Raw genomic sequence first — 20927 nt, forward strand, 5'->3', positions numbered from 1 at the left:
CCTGACAAGTAAGGTGGTAAAAAAGGTTATAAGATGATAAAAGATGATAAGAATGTGATAGTATGGTGGTAAAAAAGGTTATAAGAGGATAAAAGATGGTAAGATGGTAAAAAATGTGTAGTGTGCCTTTAAGGACTAGCTTGACTTGTATGTTACAGTTTAAAGACATTTTCATTAAACTATTATAAAAGATGGTAAGAATGTGTTAGTAAGGTGGTAAAAAAAAGGTTATAAGATGGTAAAAGATGTTAAGGTGGTAAAAAAGGTGTACTGTACCTTTAAGGACTAGCTTGACGCCCCTGCTTGTTTGTTTCCTGCAACAAGATGGCTGCCGTTCCAGAGAGCAGTGTTCTTACTTTCAGCCTTTTTAAATGGAGCTCTTACTCCTCCACCTATTTGCCCGAGTGAGTCATTTTCACATTGTTTCACTTGGAATGTTTGTCGTCGCCATTGTGCTCACTTGTGCCTTGTTAGCAGCTAACTGGCGTAGCTCGCCTTCCATAGCACCCTAGCATTAGCATTAGCATTAGCTAACCACTTTCTTTCCGGCTTTCTAAGCGCTATCTGTCGTTTCCAAATAATAATGTCGGTTTATCGTTTGAATGCTATTAAATGAAGAGGTATTGTTGTTTCCGATGCGTTGTATCTCTGACATTTAACATCACGCAGAAGTAGCGACATGCACGGCTTCATTTACTACATGCGCGCAATTGTTGACATTTCCCCAAACATTCCACATATTTTGACATTTCCCCAGACATTCCACATCTTTTGCAGAAAGTGCGGTTGTATTGCTGCGAAATATGAACACTTCCGAAAGGCAGCAGTCAGCAGGCTGGCAAGTTCATCTTGTAAACTGTCTGCCTTTCTATAGCCATCAAACCCGCACATCAACTTTACATATTGCAACTTATCTATCCATATATCTACTTATTTATATCAAGTTATCTATCCATATATCTACTTATCCATCCATGAATCAACTTGTGTATCCATATATCTACTTATCCATCCATGTATCAACTTATGTATCCATATATCTACTTATCCATCCATGTATCAACTTATATATCCATTTATCTACTTTTTTTTCCATGTATAAACTTATTTATCCATATATCTACTAATTTACCCATATATCAACTTATTTATCCATATATATACTTATTTACCTATATATCAACTTATTTATCCATATATCTACTTATTTATCCATGTACCAACTTATCTATTCATATATCTACTTATCTATCTAGATATCAACTTATCTATCCATACATCTACTTATCTATCCATATATCTACTTAAATATCCATATATCAACTTATCTATCCATGTATCAACTTATGTATTCTTATATTAACTTATATATCCATATATCAACTTATGTATCCTTATGTTAACTTATGTATCCATATATCAACTTATCTAGCCATATATTTACTTATGTATCCATTTATCAAGTTATCTATCCACATATCAACTTATACATCCATATATATACCTATGTGTCCATATATCAACTTATGTATCCATACATCAACTTATATATCAACTTATGTATCCATACATCAACTTATCTATTCATATATCAACTTATGTATCCGTATATCAACTTAAGTATCCATATATCAACTTATGTATCCATATATCAACCTATATAACCATATATCTATCAACTTATCTATCCATATATCAACTTATCTATCATATATCTACTTATCTATCCATATGTCTACTTATCTATCCATTTATCAACTTAATAATCCATATATTAATTTATTTATCCATGTATCATCTCATCTATCCATATATCTACTTATGTATCCATATATGAACTTATCTATTCATATATCAACGTATGTATCCGTATATTAACTTATGTATCCGTATATTAACTTATGTATCCATATATCAACTTATGTATCCATATATCAACTTATGTATCCATAAATCAACTTATCTATCCTTATATCAAGTTATGTATCCATATATCAAGCTATGTGTCTATATATCAACTTATGTATCCATATATCAACTTATGTATCCGTTTATCAAGTTATGGATCCATATATCAACTTATCTATCCTCATATCAAGTTATGTATCCATATTGCAAGTTATGTATCCGTATATCAAGTTATGTATCCTCCGTATATCAGGTTATGTATACGTATATAAAGTTATATATCCGTATATCAAGTTATGTATCCTTATATCAAGTTATGAATCCATATATCAAGTTATATATCCGTATATCAAGTTATGTATCCTCCGTATATCAAGTTATGTATCCGTGTATCAAGTTATGTATCCATATATCAAGTTATGTATCCGTATATAAAGTTGGGTATCCATATATTAAGTTATGTATCCATTTTGCAAGTTATCTATCCTAATATCAAGTTATGTATCCATATTGCAAGTTATGTATCCATATATCAAGTTATGTATCCATATATCAAGTTATGCATCCGTATATCAAGTTATGTATCCGTATATCAAGTTATGTATCCATTTTGCAAATTATGTATCCATATATCAACTTATGTATCCATATTGCAAGTTATGTATCCGTATATCAAGTTATGTATCTATATATCAACTTATAAGTTATGTATCCATATATCAACTTATGTATCCATATTGCAAGTTATGTATCTTTATATCAAGTTATGTATCCATATATCAAGGTATGTATCCATATGTCAAGTTATGGATCCATTTTGTAAGTTCTGTATCCGTATATTAAGTTATGTATCTTTATATCAAGTTATGTATACATATATCAAGTTATGTATCCATATTGCAAGTTATGTATCCGTATATCAAGTTATATATCTTTATATGAAGTTATGTATCCATATAACAAGTTATGTATCCTTATATCAACTTATTTATCCATATATCAAGTTATGTAGACATATATCAAGTTATGTATCCATATATCAAGTTATGTATCCATATATCAACTTATGTATCCATATATCAAGTTGCATGTAATGTACGAGTGTCTTTTCTCGTGAATGCAAACCTTTGTCACTATGGACTGTCAACTACCCACAATGCAGTGCGCTGCGCCTTGTAAACAACCGGTCAAAATAATTTCTATTTCTGATTTAAACAATCATTTATGCCTGTTTTACCTGAAATATATTTGGGTTACAATCAAATATAACACTGTTGTGTATCGGGCCGAATTGAGCCCTTTGTGGACATATGTGCACCAAGGATATCCTTCTGTTCATTTTATTATAACATGATGTATTTTGTGAAAAAGTGGATGTATAATACTTTAAACATTGTTTGTAAGGATTTGCTTTGTTCTTTTCTTTGCTTAAGTAAGTCTATTGGAAACATTTACTCCAATGCTATAATCGCCGGTTTTATCCAAGCATTTTGCTTCATTGCTGATATCAGAATCAGCTTTTTTGGCCCGCATGGTTGTTTTTATTTGACCTTCTTTACAATCTTCTCAATCTGAGAACTTCCTTTGAATGAATGCTTGTGTAACGTCTGAACAGCTTTACTTGTTTCTCTTCTAAATGTCATAAAGGAACATTTTGGTGGACAAACCGAATGATCAGTCGTCCAGGTGGTCTTCTGAGAGCAACTACCCTCCACAGGTAAAATAAAGTTCATTCCTGGTGGTATAAAATGACACATGGGGATTTCTGCCGTTAGTGTGAATTGATATGCAAACTGTCTGTCTTACTGCCCAGTTTTTAGTCTTGAAACTGGAAAGGCCGGCGATTGTTCAGAGCATCACCTTTGGGAAGTATGAGAAAACGCACGTCTGCAACCTGAAGAAATTCAAAGTGTTTGGTGGGATGAGTGAAGAAAACATGACGGAGCTTTTGTCCAGGTGAGGTGGAGCTGCTTCCTATCAAATGGAATAATCATAAGACGTAGAAGAAGAAGATGGCAATGAGAAAAAATGCTTTTGTTCGAATGTTAAGCAATTTTACGAGAAAGTGGCTGAAGTCCTCACATCCGACAGTTGGAGTTGTGAAAGAGTGGCCTCTGTTTTTCTTCCCCCAACCAGTGGCCTTAAGAACGACTACAACAAGGAAACGTTCACGTTAAAGCACAAGATTGACGAGCAAATGTTTCCCTGCAGATTTGTCAAAATAGGTAAAAAGAAGGGATTTCCTGTTTGTGCGGTTGTACTTCCCATCTTTGTTGACGACAAGTACATTTGTGCCCCAGTGCCTCTGATGTCATGGGGGCCCAGTTTCAACTTCAGCATTTGGTACATTGAGCTACATGGCATCGAGGATCCAGATGTGGTGCAGCCCTGCCTTAACTGGTATAGCAAGGTCAGACACTTCAACTTCACCATCAGCTTCAACAGGTGGACATTACAAACATGTCATGGTGATGCCCACCAAAATCCATATAACAATACATTTAGCAGCCTCCAGCCTTAATAACCACAGATTACTTAGCATATCAATGATAATAGGACCCTAATTTAGCAGCTGATGTAGCCGCTAACTAGGGATGTAACAATAATATTGAGAACCGTGGTAAAACTCCAGACGGTTAGTATTACGCTTTTGGATTAAAATGAGGTAAGAAAGGACATTAATAACTGGTGCCAGCTCACTAGCTTAAATGAAAACAAGAGTCATTAACGTATTTCCCCTTATTAAGAGAGGAGATACCCGAATCTTTGGATTCAAATGAGGTAACCAAAATTAATAACTGCACTTTGATAAAAAGACTGACTGGCGCCAGCTCGCTAGCTTAAATGCTAACATGAAAACAAGAGTCATTAACGTATTTCCCCTTATTAAGAAAGGACATAGCCCGATCTAAACTTATGTAAATCCAGCAAGAGATTTCATTGTGAACCTTGAAACAACAAACTGCTGCCTCGGCACAGAGTGATCCTAAACCAGGGGTCGGCAACCCGCGGCTCCTTGGCCACTCTGATGTGGCTCAGCTGCATAATCGACGACCCCTCAAATTATTTCGGGGGGTTTCCGGATTTTGGTGCCTCTCCCGGACATCACTCGGGGATAACATTCTCCGATTTTCACTCGGACTACAATATTGAGAGCACAATATTGAGAGCGTGCCGTGATGGCTTTACTTTTAACGTCCTCTGCGACATGTCATCGCGCCCAGCTTCACACCATGCTATATGCGTGCCGGCCGGACGCATGCATTTCACTGCTTCTATCGTCACACATACGAGATTGCAAGGCATAATTGTTTAACAGCCATACAGGTTACACTGAAGGTTGGGATATAAACAACTAACACTCTTACTAATATGTGCCACACTGTGAACCCACACCAAACAAGAATGACAAACACATTTCGGGAGAACATCCTCACAGTAACACAACATAAACGCAACACAACAAATACCCATAATCCTTTGCATCCATGAGTCTTCCTGATTATATTGTACACCCCCGCGCCTCCAACCCCCCCCACCTCAACCGACGCACGGAGGGGGGACGGGGGGTTTGGTGCTAGCGGGGTGTATAATATAGTCAGAAAAATAGTCATGGATGCTTGGGATTCTGGGTAATTGTAATGTTGCGTTAATTATGTGTTACAGTGCGGATGTTCTCCCGAAATGTGTTTTTCATTCTTGTTTGGTGTGGGTTCACAGTGTGGGCGCATATTAGTAAGAGTTTTAAAGTTGTTTATATCACAACCTTCAATGTGAACTGTATGGCTGTTGAACAACCATGCCTTGCAGTGGTTTAAGTGTATCTGCGGAAGCCACATAAAACAAAACACTGGGCTTGCAAGCTGTGTGTATATGTTGTAGAATGCGTCAAATGCAGTGGCTTCACAGCACGCCCTTATTATTGTTATCAGAGTGGCCATCAGCAAAAATTGGCGACAATGGTTGCTTGAGAATTTGGGAACCTCCCGGAAAATTTGTGAGGGTTGGAAAGTGTAATGCTGTCAAGCGGAAGTCATGTAAAAGTCGCGGGCCGGTTTTCTAAGACCCCTGGTTTACACATAGCACAAAGCAAAAAAAAAAAAAAACTCTTTATGTTGTGTTGTTTCATTTTAAATTTCAAAAGAGTTTTGTGTCTCCCATTGTCTTCTTTATTTTGTGATACGGGTCAAAATGGCTCTTTGAGTGGTAAAGTTTGCCGACCCCTGTCCTAAACTGAGAGGAAAACAAGACCAAGGTGTTTTTAGGGTGTTTTCAAGAAACTTGTCCCCAACAAGCATTACAAGCACATGAGAGTATTAATGACTCTTTGACCGCCCATGGTCAAAGATGAGTAAGGAGACAAAGTTCACTTCCTGACACTCCCAGACAAACGTAACTTTTACCAAATAAATATTGCGCATTCAAGTAAATATTGACATTTTGACAATGAAATTGCATTTGTGTCCAACTGTTGGGCCCTTTTTAAGTGGGTTCAAATGATTCCTAATAATCTTTAGTTAATCATGATAATTCCCGTTCAAAAGTGTGATTAAATGTGATCATGACCAATTGAGGGTATTGTCAAGGCACAAGCGGGCGTGTTGTTCCACACCCACGTGCAGCCATCCACTCTGTGGTGAAATATCTTCCTGCCTTTGCAGTACAGAGAACAGGAAGCCATCCGCCTCTGCCTCAAACACTTCCGTCAGCATAACTACACCGAGGCCTTTGAGTCACTGCAGAAGAAGACCCGGATCGCACTTGAACACCCGATGCTGACCCACCTGCACGAGCGACTGGTGCTGCAAGGAGACTTCGACGCCTGCGAAGACCTCATAGACAAAGCCGTAAGAGGTGAAGAGTCCGGCGGTGGCTCCATGGCCATTTGAAGTGGTGACCATTCAACTCTCTTCTCTCCTTGCCAGACGGTTTGTTTAACCAGTACATCAGCCAGCAGGAGTACAAGCCCAGGTGGAGTCAGATCATCCCCAAATGCAACAAAGGTACAAGCGCCCAAGAAAGCAACAGGGACGACGTGAACAGTGAGCCCATCTATTGAAAGACTATACTGTCAAAAGTTTGTAGCTGAAACAATGCTGCCTTCCTTTTGTGTGTGGCTTCCCCATCCTCCTTGCATCCACGCTCACATGCTGTCCTGGGACCCGCCTTCCTCTGCTCTCTGCAGGTGATGCTGACGACAACAGGCCAGGGATGAGGGGAGGACATCAGATGGTTATTGACGTCCAGACCGGTGAGAAAGACTTACAATGACGTGCTTTTCTTCTTCCGTTTGTGTACTTCCTGCTGCTATTCTGACAAGAAGTGTTTGGTGTGCCACAGAGGGACTTAGAAGACATTGCTAAGCACGCACCCTTTTCAGTTTTTGAACACAAAATAGAAAAAAGGGACAAGCGGTAGGAAATGGATGGATTAATGCAGTGATTCTTGACCTTGTTGGAGGTACCAAACCCCACCAGTTTCATATGCGAATTCACTGAACCCTTCTTTAGTGAAATATAAACATATTCTAAGTAACAAAGACTTAAAGGCCTACTGAAATGAGATGTTCTTATACAAACGTGGATAGCAGGTCCATTCTATGTGTCATACTTGATCATTTCGCAATATTGCCATATTTTTCCTGAAAAGATTTAGTAAAGAACATCGACGATAAAGTTCGCAACTTTTGGTCGCTAATAAAAAAGCTTTGCCTCTACCGGAAGTAGCAGACGATGTGCGCGTGACGTCACCGGTGTGAGAGCTCCTCACATTGTTTATAATGTGAGCCACCAGCAGTAAGAGCATTTCGGACCTAGAAAGCGACGATTTCCCCATTTAATTTGAGCGAAGATGAAAGATTCGTGGACGAGGAAAGTTAAAGTGAAGCACTAAAAAGAAAAGAAAAGGTGACGGCTCCAGGCGGCGGAAGTGGGAGCGATTCAGATGTAATTAGACACATTTACTAGGATAATTCTGGAAAATCCCTTATCTGCTTATTGTGTTAATAGTATTTTAGTGAGATTATAAAGTCATACCTGAAAGTCGGATGGCTGCGGTGAACGCCAGTTTCTCTGAGAGAAGCTGAGGAGCCAAGATCACAGCTGCCTTTTTGAGCTGCAGGATGAGGTCGCGTAGTCCACTCAAGTCTCTGGTAAGAGCCGACTTAATATCACAATTTTCCCATCCAAAAACTTGTTGGTTGACGTAGAGAAACATGTCCGCTTGACCGCTCTGTGTTAAAGCTTCACAACAAACAAAGAAACACCGGCTGTGTTAAAATTGTAATTTAGTAAACTAAACCGGCCGTATTGGCATGTGTTGCAATGTTAAGATTTCATCATTGATATATAAACTATCAGAGTGCGTGGTCGGTAGTAGTGGGTTTCAGTAGGCCTTTAATTTAGAGTTATTTGGTTAGGGCCAGGGCACTAATAAGTACCTAATAGAGCCAATATGTTACTAATTTGCATGTTAATAAGCAACTAATTAATGGTGAATATGTTCCCCATACTTAAGTGTTGCCATGTTTTTTTACTGGTGCACAAAATGAACCATGCATGAACATCACCTTGTTCAAAGTGCATGAACTCACAACAAATTACACACCTGCAAATCAGTGTGACTTCTGCTGTTGCCGTATCCGTAATATGCCGATAGGGAGAAGTTTTTATTTACACGTCTTGACCTCTGCCGAACCCCTGAGCCCGACTCACCAAACCCCTAGGGTTTGAACAAACCCAGGTTAAGAACCACTGGATTAATGTGTCAGCACCAAACATGAGGAAACTATCGTCTTCTTTGCTCCACTGTTGAGAGAAGATGCTCGCTTTTGAAGTGTCACACATCACCAAGGACCTGATAGCTACTACAGACCCACTGATGGGTTCTTGTCAGGGCCAATAACCCATTATTAGTAGTCAAGGAGGCCTATAAGCCATATGTGGAGGTGATGTTCATTATTTAAACATGAATATTGGATGTATTTATCTATTTGAATTGGGACAATACATATTCATGAACATAGAGCAAGAATGTAAATATGCCGGAGTTAGCACAATAGCTCATTTTCATCCGTTGTCCTAAGGCAGGTAATACAGTAAAGATTCTACAAAAGAATACATCAATCACAAGACATTACACATTCCAAGCATACCGTAAGCACAGACCATGGACAAAAAAAGACATCTGAATAATGTAATTGTGTGATTAGTTTCAGTGCAGTTTGAAATGTTCAATAGGTGTCACAGTTTTCTGTTCCATGACTGTATATATGCCTCTGATAGACAGCTCACTAAACATCTGGACAATTATTATTATTTTCTAAGAAGGTAGTGACATCAAGTTTGATGTTGTGTTTTGCTGCTAAAATTAAACACACCAAACACCTTTATTAGGTGTGTTTAAGAGGAACATCAACATTTGATTTCAAAATTTGGAACATACCCTGGGAAAATTGGTCAAAATATGACATTTCACATTCATTATCACAGTAACTCATCTACTCCATTGTATAACACTGTACGGATTGAATAGATTGTAAGTTTTCATCGTTAAATATTGTCAACATTTTAATAAAAACAATTCTGGACTCCTGCACGTACAGTAGGTCAGTCAAACTTTATTAATAGATTACAAACCAGCGTTCTGACAACTCCGTTCACTCCCATAATGAATAAACAGCTGTTTTATTATTTTCCCCGATTCAATAAACACGTAAAAAACAGTCTGATACTGTTACGGTAAATCAAACGTTAGTGCAATCACAATATATTAACACTCAAAATAGTGCAAAGCAATGATATATCAATAACTCAACGTTGCTCAAACGATAATGTCACACAACACAACACACAAAATAAACATGTAAAGCTCACTTTATTAAGTTATTCCTCATCCACGAATCCCTCAAATTCTTCTTCTTCAGTGTTCCAATCAAACAGTTGGGCAAATACAGCATCCAACATGCCGACAGGAAGGTGCGCCTTATAATCCGGTGCGCCTTATAGTGCGGAAAATACGGTACTATGTTGATGTAGTTCTGTTGTAGTTGTAAAAAAAAAAAAAAGAATGATACTGCTATAGGACAAAATGGCAAATATCATGGGTGGTCATTGAATTCTGCATCGCCTCAAGTAGGTGGCGCTGTCACGCTTGCCATCTATCAAGCATTTTTCCAATTGTGTTCTACAGAGACGGTCTACCTCTTTGGGGGCTGGGACGGCACACAGGACCTGGCCGACTTCTGGGCTTACAGTGTGCAGGAAAACCAGTGGGTGTGCATCTCCAGGGACACTGAGAAAGAGGTAATAAAGGCACCCACACATAACATGGACCTTAAGCCTCCACCTTCAGCAAGCCACACCTGTGCTCCGTTCAGAGCGGTCCCAGCGCCCGCTCCTGCCACAAGATGTGCATCGACTCCCAGCGACGTCAGATCTACACATTAGGCCGCTACCTGGACTCCAGCGTGAGGAACAGCAAGTCCTTGAAGAGCGACTTTTACCGCTACGACATCCAAGTCAACACCTGGACACTCCTGAGCGAGGACACGTCGGCGGACGGAGGGCCCAAGCTCGTGTTCGACCACCAGGTAGCTCACTACTGCACTATTCTGCTCCTGCTTTTGTGTCCATCCAATCAGGGCACTTAGTTGAGATTGTTCCACGCTTAGGCAGACACTTCCATATTGTGTGGGACACACGTGCCCAAGGAACAACTCCTGCTCCGAAAAGGAGTAGGAAGAAGCAAAACTCATTTGATCTTACCCCTTTTCAATGACTAACACACATGTTCACTTCCTGTTCTTACATCAATCAATACAACACTTCTTTTTATAGTCAAGTCAGTTTTGACTCATTTTCAAACAGTTCAAGACATTTATCATATTTCTTCCTCCTTCTTCTTGTACTTGACATTGTTTGACTTCTTTGCTTACTCCATCCCATAATGTAGTTCCACATACTGACGCGCTAACAGTTTTAAGTGTTGTACGTGCGTTCAAAGGTTTCAAGTTAGATTTTTCTTTAGTGGAGAAGAGTTGTTGTACATTCTTGGCGAGCAGATTCAAACCATTGAATTTTGATATTTTAAATGAGTCTTTGTTTTATGTATCCAACATGATGTATTATACTAACTGATCTTTTTTGTTACACATTTGGTGTACTTTTCTAATTATTTCCCCATATTTGTACACAATAACTTAGATACGGTAACACTCTCTAACAGTAGACAATATGAAGTCATGTTTGGTCAAGAGCATATTTTGTCTTTGTCATTGCATTTTTTAGATGCATCCATCATCCATCCATCCATCCATCATCTTCCGCTTATCCGAGGTCGGGTCGCGTGGGCAACAGCCTAAGCAGGGAAACCCAGATTTCCCTCTCCCCAGCCACTTCGTCTAGCTCTTCCCGGGGGATCCCGAGGCGTTCCCAGGCCAGCCGGGAGACATAGTCTTCCCAACGTGTCCTGGGTCTTCCCCGTGGCCTCCTACCGGTTGGACGTGCCCTAAACACCTCCCTAGGGAGGCGTTCGGGTGGCATCCTGACCAGATGCCCGAACCACCTCATCTGGCTCCTCTCGATGTGTAGGAGCAGCGGCTTTACTTTGAGTCCCTCCCGGATGGCAGAGCTTCTCACCCTATCTCTAAGGGAGAGCCCCGCCACACGGCGGAGGAAACTCATTTCGGCCGCTTGTACCCGTGATCTTATCTTTTCGGTCATGACCCAAAGCTCATGACCATAGGTGAGGATGGGAACGTAGATCGACCGGTAAATTGAGAGCTTTGCCTTCCGGCTCAGCTCCTTCTTCACCACAACGGATCGGTACAACGTCCGCATTACTGAAGACGCCGCACCGATCCGCCTGTCGATCTCACGATCCACTCTTCCCTCACTTTTAGATGCAATTTCCAGCTAATTTTATCATCTATTATCACACCCCAAATTTTCAACATGGCAGAAAATTAACTAAATTTCTTCTATACAAAGTATAATATCGATCCACATGGCTGTACAAAGTATAATATCGATCCACATGGCTGTACAAAGTATAATATCGATCCACATGGCCATACAAAGTATAATATCGATCCACATAGCTGTACAAAGTATAATATCGATCCACATGGCTGTACAAAGTATAATATCGATCCACATGGCTGTACAAAGTATAATATCGATCCACATGGCTGTACAAAGTATAATATCGATCCACATGGCTGTACAAAGTATAATATCGATCCACATGGCTGTACAAAGTATAATATCGATCCACATGGCTGTACAAATTAAATGGATCCACATGGCTATACAAAGTATAATATCGATCCACATGGCTATACAAATTATATGGATCCACATGGCTATACAAAGTATAATATCGATCCACATGGCTGTACAAAGTATAGAATCGATCCACATGGCTGTACAAATTAAATGGATCCACATGGCTATACAAAGTATAATATCGATCCACATGGCTGTACAAAGTATAATATCGATCCACATGGCTGTACAAAGTATATGGATCCACATGGCTATACAAAGTATAATATCGATCCACATGGCTGTACAAAGTATAATATCGATCCACATGGCTATACAAAGTATAATATCGATCCACATGGCTGTACAAAGTATAATATCGATCCACATGGCTGTACAAATTAAATGGATCCACATGGCTATACAAAGTATAATATCGATCCACATGGCTGTACAAAGTATATGGATCCACATGGCTATACAAAGTATAATATCGATCCACATGGCTGTACAAAGTATAATATCGATCCACATGGCTATACAAAGTATAATATCGATCCACATGGCTGTACAAAGTATAATATCGATCCACATGGCTGTACAAATTAAATGGATCCACATGGCTATACAAAGTATAATATCGATCCACATGGCTGTACAAAGTATAATATCGATCCACATGGCTGTACAAAGTATATGGATCCACATGGCTATACAAAGTATAATATCGATCCACATGGCTATACAAAGTATAATATCGATCCACATGGCTGTAGAAAGTATAATAACGAACCACATGGGTATACAAAGTGTAATGTCGATCCACATGGCTGTACAAAGTGTAATAACGATCCACATGGCTATACAAAGTATAATATCGATCCACATGGCCGTACAAAGTATAATATCGATCCACATGGCCGTACAAAGTATAATATTGATCCACATGGCTGTACAAAGCATATTATTGATCCACATGCCTGTACAACTCCTCTCTGAGCTGCAACCTTATCGTGGTAGAGGAGTTTGCGTGTCCCAATGATCCTAGGAGCTATGTTGTCCGGGGGCATAAAGCCCCCTGGTAGGGTCTCCCAAGGCAAACAGGTTCTAGGTGAGGGATCAGACAAAGAGCAGCTCGAAGACCTTTATGAAGAAGAAACATCATGGACCCAGATTTCCCTCGCCCGGACGCGGGTCACCGGGGCCCCCCTCTGGAGCCAGGCCTGGAGGTGGGGCACGATGGCGAGCGCCTGGTGGCCGGGCCTGTTCCCATGGGGCCCGGCCGGGCACAGCCCGAAGAGGCAACGTGGGTCCCCCCTCCAATGGGCTCACCACCCATAGCAGGGGCCATAGAGGTCGGGTGCATTGTGAGCTGGGCGACAGCCGAAGGCAGGGCACTTGGCGGTCCGATCCTCGGCTACAGAAGCTAGCTCTTGGGACGTGGAACGTCACGTCACTGGGGGGGAAAGAGCCTGAGCTAGTGCGCGAAGTCGAGAAATTCCGGCTGGATATAGTCGGACTCACTTCGACGCACAGCAAGGGCTCTGGAACCACTTCTCTCGAGAGGGATTGGACCCTCTTCCACTCTGGCGTTGCCGGCAGTGAGAGGCGACGGGCTGGGGTGGCAATTCTTGTTTCCCCCCGGCTCAAAGCCTGTACGTTGGAGTTCAACCCGGTGGACGAAAGGGTAGCCTCCCTCCGCCTTCGGGTGGGGGGACGGGTCCTGACTGTTGTTTGTGCTTATGCACCAAACAGCAGTTCAGAGTACCCACCCTTTTTGGGAACGCTCGAGGGAGTACTGGAAAGTGCTCCCCCGGGTGATTCCCTTGTCCTACTGGGAGATTTTAACGCTCACGTTGGCAACGACAGTGAAACCTGGAGAGGCGTGATTGGGAAGAATGGCCGCCCGGATCTGAACCCGAGTGGTGTTTTGTTATTGGACTTTTGTGCTCGTCACAGTTTGTCCATAACAAACACCATGTTCAAACATAAGGGTGTCCATATGTGCACTTGGCACCAGGACACCCTAGGCCGCAGTTCCATGATCGACTTTGTAGTTGTGTCATCGGATTTGCGGCCTCATGTTATGGACACTCGGGTGAAGAGAGGGGCGGAGCTTTCTACCGATCACCACCTGGTGGTGAGTTGGCTGCGATGGTGGGGGAGGATGCCGGACAGACCTGGGAGGCCCAAACGCATTGTGAGGGTCTGCTGGGAACGTCTGGCAGAGTCTCCTGTCAGACAAAGTTTCAATTCCCACCTCCGGAAGAACTTTGAACATGTCACGAGGGAGGTGCTGGACATTGAGTCCGAGTGGACCATGTTCCGCACCTCTATTGTCGAGGCGGCAGATCGGAGCTGTGGCCGCAAGGTAGTTGGTGCCTGTCGGGGCGGCAATCCTAAAACCCCTTGGTGGACACCAGCGGTGAGGGATGCCGTCAAGCTGAAGAAGGAGTCCTATCGGGTCCTTTTGGCTCATAGGACTCCGGAGGCAGTGGACAGGTACCGACAGGCCAAGCGGTGTGCAGCTTCAGCGGTCGCGGAGGCAAAAACTCGGACATGGGAAGAGTTCGGGGAAGCCATGGAAAACGACTTCCGGACGGCTTCGAAGCGATTCTGGACCACCGTCCGCCGCCTCAGGAAGGGGAAGCAGTGCACTATCAACACCGTGTATGGTGCGGATGGTGTTCTGCTGACCTCGACTGCGGATGTTGTGGATAGGTGGAAGGAATACTTCGAAGACCTCCTCAATCCCACCAACACGTCTTCCTATGAGGAAGCAGTGCCTGGGGAATCTGTGGTGGTCTCTCCTATTTCTGGGGCTGAGGTCGCTGAGGTAGTTAAAAAGCTCCTCGGTGGCAAGGCCCCAGGGGTGGACGAGATCCGCCCGGAGTTCCTTAAGGCTCTGGATGCTGTGGGGCTGTCTTGGTTGACAAGACTTTGCAGCATCGCGTGGACATCGGGGGCGGTACCTCTGGATTGGCAGACCGGGGTGGTGGTTCCTCTCTTTAAGAAGGGGGACCGGAGGGTGTGTTCCAACTATCGTGGGATCACACTCCTCAGCCTTCCCGGTAAGGTTTATTCAGGTGTACTGGAGAGGAGGCTACGTCGGATAGTCGAACCTCGGATTCAGGAGGAACAGTGTGGTTTTCGTCCTGGTCGTGGAACTGTGGACCAGCTCTATACTCTCGGCAGGGTTCTTGAGGGTGCATGGGAGTTTGCCCAACCAGTCTACATGTGCTTTGTGGACTTGGAGAAGGCATTCGACCGTGTCCCTCGGGAAGTCCTGTGGGGAGTGCTCAGAGAGTATGGGGTATCGGACTGTCTTATTGTGGCGGTCCGTTCCCTGTACGATCAGTGCCAGAGCTTGGTCCGCATTGCCGGCAGTAAGTCGAACACATTTCCAGTTAGGGTTGGACTCCGCCAAGGCTGTCCTTTGTCACCGATTCTGTTCATAACTTTTATGGACAGAATTTCTAGGCGCAGTCAAGGCGTTGAGGGGTTCCGGTTTGGTAACCGCAGGATTAGGTCTCTGCTTTTTGCAGATGATGTGGTCCTGATGGCTTCATCTGACCGGGATCTTCAGCTCTCGCTGGATCGTTTCGCAGCCGAGTGTGAAGTGACCGGAATGAGAATCAGCACCTCCAAGTCCGAGTCCATGGTTCTCGCCCGGAAAAGGGTGGAGTGCCATCTCCGGGTTGGGGAGGAGACCCTGCCCCAAGTGGAGGAGTTCAAGTACTTAGGAGTCTTGTTCACGAGTGAGGGAAGAGTGGATCGTGAGATCGACAGGCGGATCGGTGCGGCGTCTTCAGTAATGCGGACGTTGTACCGGTCCGTTGTGGTGAAGAAGGAGCTGAGCCGGAAGGTAAAGCTCTCAATTTACCGGTCGATCTACGTTCCCATCCTCACCTATGGTCATGAGCTTTGGGTCATGACCGAAAGGATAAGATCACGGGTACAAGCGGCCGAAATGAGTTTCCTCCGCCGTGTGGCGGGGCTCTCCCTTAGAGATAGGGTGAGAAGCTCTGCCATCCGGGAGGAACTCAAAGTAAAGCCGCTGCTCCTTCACATCGAGAGGAGCCAGATGAGGTGGTTCGGGCATCTGGTCAGGATGCCACCCGAACGCCTCCCTAGGGAGGTGTTTAGGGCACGTCCAACCGGTAGGAGGCCACGGGGAAGACCCAGGACACGTTGGGAAGACTATGTCTCCCGGCTGGCCTGGGAACGCCTCGGGATCCCCCGGGAAGAGCTAGACGAAGTGGCTGGGGAGAGGGAAGTCTGGGTTTCCCTGCTTAGGCTGTTGACCCCGCGACCCGACCTCGGATAAGCGGAAGATGATGGATGGATGGATGGATGCCTGTACAAAGTATAATATCGATCCACATGGCTGTACAAATTATAATATCAATCCACATGGCCGTACAAAGTATAATATCGATCCACACGGCCGTACAAAGTATAATATCGATCCACACGGCCATACAAGGTATAATATTGATCCACACGGCTATAAAAATATAATATCGATTTACACGGCTGTACAAAGTATAATATCGATCCACATGGCTGTACGGCTTATATATTTGCCGCGGAACCTTTAAAAATACGCCCACATTTTGGTTGATTCAGGGAAATAAAGAGTAGCCTAATGGGGCTCCAGACTGAAGTGCCTCTGGGTCATGTGATTGTTTTAGTAAAAGCAGTTCATTTTGCCCTTCATGTTGTCCTAAGATGTGCATGGACTCTGAAAAGCACATGATCTACACCTTCGGCGGGCGAATACTGACGTGCAACGGAAGCGTGGAGGACAGCCGCACGTCGGAGCCCCAGTTCAGCGGCCTCTACGCCTACCACTGCCAAGCCGGTACCTGGAGCCTCCTGCGGGAAGACTCCTGCAACGCCGGCCCAGAGGACATCCAGTCCCGTATTGGACACTGCATGCTCTTCCACACTGTAAATCTGGAGGACATATTGCTCTGTTGGAAAGAATCCTCCATGTTAATCACATTTTCTCTGGCAGAGAAACCGCTGTCTTTATGTGTTTGGCGGTCAGAGGTCAAAGACCTACCTCAATGATTTCTTCAGCTACGACGTGGATGGGGACCATGTGGAGATCATATCTGATGGTACTAAGAAGGACTCGGGCATGGGTAAGATACCTTTTTCCTCTACACTAACCTTTTCCATTGTTATTTTACACTTTGGTTCTCGCCCGGAAAAGGGTGGAGTGCCATCTCCGGGTTGGGGAGGAGACCCTGCCCCAAGTGGAGGAGTTCAAATACCTAGGAGTCTTGTTCACGAGTGGGGGAAGAGTGGATCGTGAGATCGACAGGCGGATCGGTGCGGCGTCCTCAGTAATGCGGACGTTGTATCGATCCGTTGTGGTGAAGAAGGAGCTGAGCCGGAAGGCAAAGCTCTCAATTTACCGGTCGATCTACGTTCCCATCCTCACCTATGGTCATGAGCTTTGGGTCATGACCGAAAGGATAAGATCACAGGTACAAGCGGCCGAAATGAGTTTCCTCCGCCGGGTGGCGGGGCTCTCCCTTAGAGATAGGGTGAGAAGCTCTGCCATCCGGGAGGAGCTCACTGGAAAGCCGCTGCTCCTCCACATCGAGAGGAGCCAGATGAGGTGGTTCGGGCATCTGGTCAGGATGCCACCCGAACGCCTCACCGTTGTGGTGAAGAAGGAGCTGAGCCGGAAGGCAAAGCTCTCAATTTACCGGTCGATCTACGTTCCCATCCTCCCCTATGGTCATGAGCTTTGGGTCATGACCGAAAGGATAAGATCACGGGTACAAGCGGCCGAAATGAGTTTCCTCCGCCGGGTGGCGGGGCTCTCCCTTAGAGATAGGGTGAGAAGCTCTGCCATCCGGGAGGAGCTCACTGTAAAGCCGCTGCTCCTCCACATCGAGAGGAGCCAGATGAGGTGGTTCGGGCATCTGGTCAGGATGCCACCCGAACGCCTCCCTAGGGATGTGTTTAGGGCACGTCCAGCTGGTAGGAGGCCACGGGGAAGACCCAGGACACGTTGGGAAGACTGTCTCCCGGCTGGCCTGGGAACGCCTCGGGATCCCCCGGGAAGAGCTAGACGAAGTGGCTGGAGATAGGGAAGTCTGGGCTTCCCTGCTTAGGCTGCTGCCCCCGCGACCCGACCTCGGATAAGCGGAAGATGATGGATGGATGGATGGGTCTAAAATCACCCACAATCCAAGAATATTTTAATTTGGTCACTGTAAAAATGTGTAATGGAGTGAAACCTTATAACTTAGAATATGCATTTAAAATGCCTGATTCACAAACTAATGTACACATTTAGCAAATGACAAAGAATAATGTATGATTTATTTGAATCTTCCTTCAAAACCAGGCGAGTCCTCCAGTAATAACTACGTACACAACAAATACTGTATTTTCCAAACTATAGGATATAGTCTGGAAAATACAATCGGTATATAAGCCGCACCCACTACAGTTTAGAAGAAAAACATTTTCCATATATTAGCCGCACCGGACTATAAGCCGCAGATATATACATTGTAAAATGTGTTATTTACAAAGAAATATTTTGTAAATGTTAATTTACATACCTATACCATATTTCCAAATGGTGTTTGTAACACGGCAGTAAAACGGCTGATCAAACAAAACAGAAGTCATGGTCTTGGACCCACTAGCTGCTCAAGCTAGCTCTCCAATCAGTTTAACAGACTCAATAACTCCACGCTGATGTTTTGCTGAATTTACTAAATAATTTGTGAAACTGAATCAATACAAAAAGAATGTCATTGTAAGTTAATAATACTAACACAGACACTCGTAAACCTGTTATCATATTAGAGAATGCTCACAACGCTAGCGTCATTACATTACGATAGCATGTTCATGAAAACACTCCTACAGAAATCACACTTGGGACGCTTTAGTAAGTAAGAATTGTTTTAGTTATATTGTAAACCTTAAAAACGTTGCTTGGAGTCATGATGAATCAACACGAGTAGAAATTCTATGGACGGCTAGAAGACAGAACACCACTTCTACTTCCCGTCCAAACTTTTGAACAGCAGGAAACACTTTTAGGCATTCACAAGCTAACACGTCCATAAGATGGCGCCGTAGCACAAACAGTAGCGCACCTATTCAGTGTCTTTGCAGGTGTTAATGAAAACTGTTTGCCGTCAGCAAAGAAAAATCCATAAATTACCAGCACCGTTTTATAAGCCTCAGGGTTCAAATGGTAGGAAAAAAGTAGCGACTTATTGTCTGGAATGTAGGGTAAATTGTCCCTATTGGAAAAGTCCGTGTTGGCCTTGCAAAACAAAACTCAGCGTCTTTGCGTCAGTTGGCCACTTGATGTCACTGTTTGCATACTTTTTCCATCGCTCTCTAAAACCAAACATTCATGCTTTGATTAGATGATGTGGTTTTTTTCATGAAAACTGGTGTTTTGTTGCTTTCCCCTGCATCACAATGACACGTGGTAGTGAACATTTTGGATGATAAATGCGGTTGTATTGCCATTGCAGGCAGTTAGAAGCCTTCACTCTCTGTGTCTGCAAGGTAGAGGACAAGACAGGAAGCACTTTCTCTCTGGCCTATAAATGGCTCTCAGCAGCATACATGCAGCTAATGGAATTCATCCTCTACTTAGGCTATCTAGTGGAAGACTTTTCTGAAAAGTCATTTTTGGACAAACTAAGTCTTTGTTGATATTCAAAGTGACGGGCAGAACAAATACATCATGTGTACCTGTGGGACTTTTTCCTCAATCAAGGTTGGGGAAACCCTCTTTTAAACCGTCACAGTCCAAAGAAGTGAAATCTATTTATATAGCCCTTTTCTCTAAAGCCATTTACAATATGAAACATGTTTAAAGCAGTGCCTAGGATGTTGGCAGGGGCCCACATAGCATTGAATTGTTTATGCCACTGCATAAACAACAACAGTGCATGCTACTTTTTTATTAGATATTTATTTATGAGAACGGTTGGCATATAAGACATGGGTTTTTGCATCTGATTCTGATCATTCCTTTTTTTTTACCGTAGCATTAAAAACACAGTAAGACTTCATCTGTCGATAGCTTGAATTGCATTAAATACAATACATATAATAAATACAAATTCTTCAAATGTAACTGCAAATATTTTTCATGTTTTAAACTGACTGGTCTTCTAATCAATCACAGTCACTTTGTCAGACTAGAATAGTATTTATTGGCATTGCATCAACAACAATGAATGTGATCCTTTATTAGTTCCACAGTCAAAATAAATGTATATAATAATCCATAACAATGCATTCAAATCTACATTTGATTGAGAGAATTTTGCACAATTGCACCCAGTTGTGATTAGGTTTTCTTATCCAAGCATTAAAAATAACACACTTTAGACCTCATGTTTAATACATCAGTAAAATAAAAGGAAAGGTTACACTAAAGTAGTGCTTTTAATCCTAAATTAAGTTACCAGTTTTGCACTTTAAAAGGGTAAATATTTATTTCCCCACAGTGTGAATTGAAGTTGTTAATCCTAACTGAAGTATTTACAGTGTTGCACTTTAGAAGGGTAAAGATGTATTTCCCCTCAGGGTGTGGAGTATGAGCTTGTTAGCGTAAGCTAAATCAATGGAGCTCTCTGTCTTGTGTCCCTGACGTGCTTCTTTATTCAGCATGCTGGAAAGGCTTATTATTAATAAGTGAAGCAGTTGTATTTATGTGTTAATTATGAAAAGTATTTATTGAGCGTAAAG

General features: G+C 42.9%; 1 protein-coding gene across 2 annotated transcripts in view; it reads left to right on the top strand.

The window, feature by feature from the left end:
* The first annotated feature begins 251 nt into the window (after positions 1–251).
* mkln1 (muskelin 1, intracellular mediator containing kelch motifs) overlaps positions 252–20927 on the top strand; it is a 37901-nt gene continuing 17225 nt past the window's right edge. The window contains exons 1-12 of one of the 2 annotated variants that reach the window (XM_061914107.1): positions 252–404; positions 3556–3625; positions 3722–3864; positions 4045–4133; positions 4209–4318; positions 6570–6762; positions 6834–6950; positions 7094–7159; positions 10099–10211; positions 10286–10498; positions 16905–17126; positions 17194–17323. In XM_061914107.1, the coding sequence (XP_061770091.1) occupies positions 325–404; positions 3556–3625; positions 3722–3864; positions 4045–4133; positions 4209–4318; positions 6570–6762; positions 6834–6950; positions 7094–7159; positions 10099–10211; positions 10286–10498; positions 16905–17126; positions 17194–17323 (1546 nt within the window). In that variant the 5' untranslated portion in view covers positions 252–324. The remainder of the gene's footprint in view (positions 405–3555; positions 3626–3721; positions 3865–4044; positions 4134–4208; positions 4319–6569; positions 6763–6833; positions 6951–7093; positions 7160–10098; positions 10212–10285; positions 10499–16904; positions 17127–17193; positions 17324–20927) is intronic. The other variant, XM_061914108.1, reaches the window with a different exon arrangement.

This window comes from Nerophis ophidion, linkage group LG10, assembly GCF_033978795.1.
Source record: "Nerophis ophidion isolate RoL-2023_Sa linkage group LG10, RoL_Noph_v1.0, whole genome shotgun sequence".
In the NCBI taxonomy this organism is placed as follows: Eukaryota; Metazoa; Chordata; class Actinopteri; order Syngnathiformes; family Syngnathidae; genus Nerophis; species Nerophis ophidion.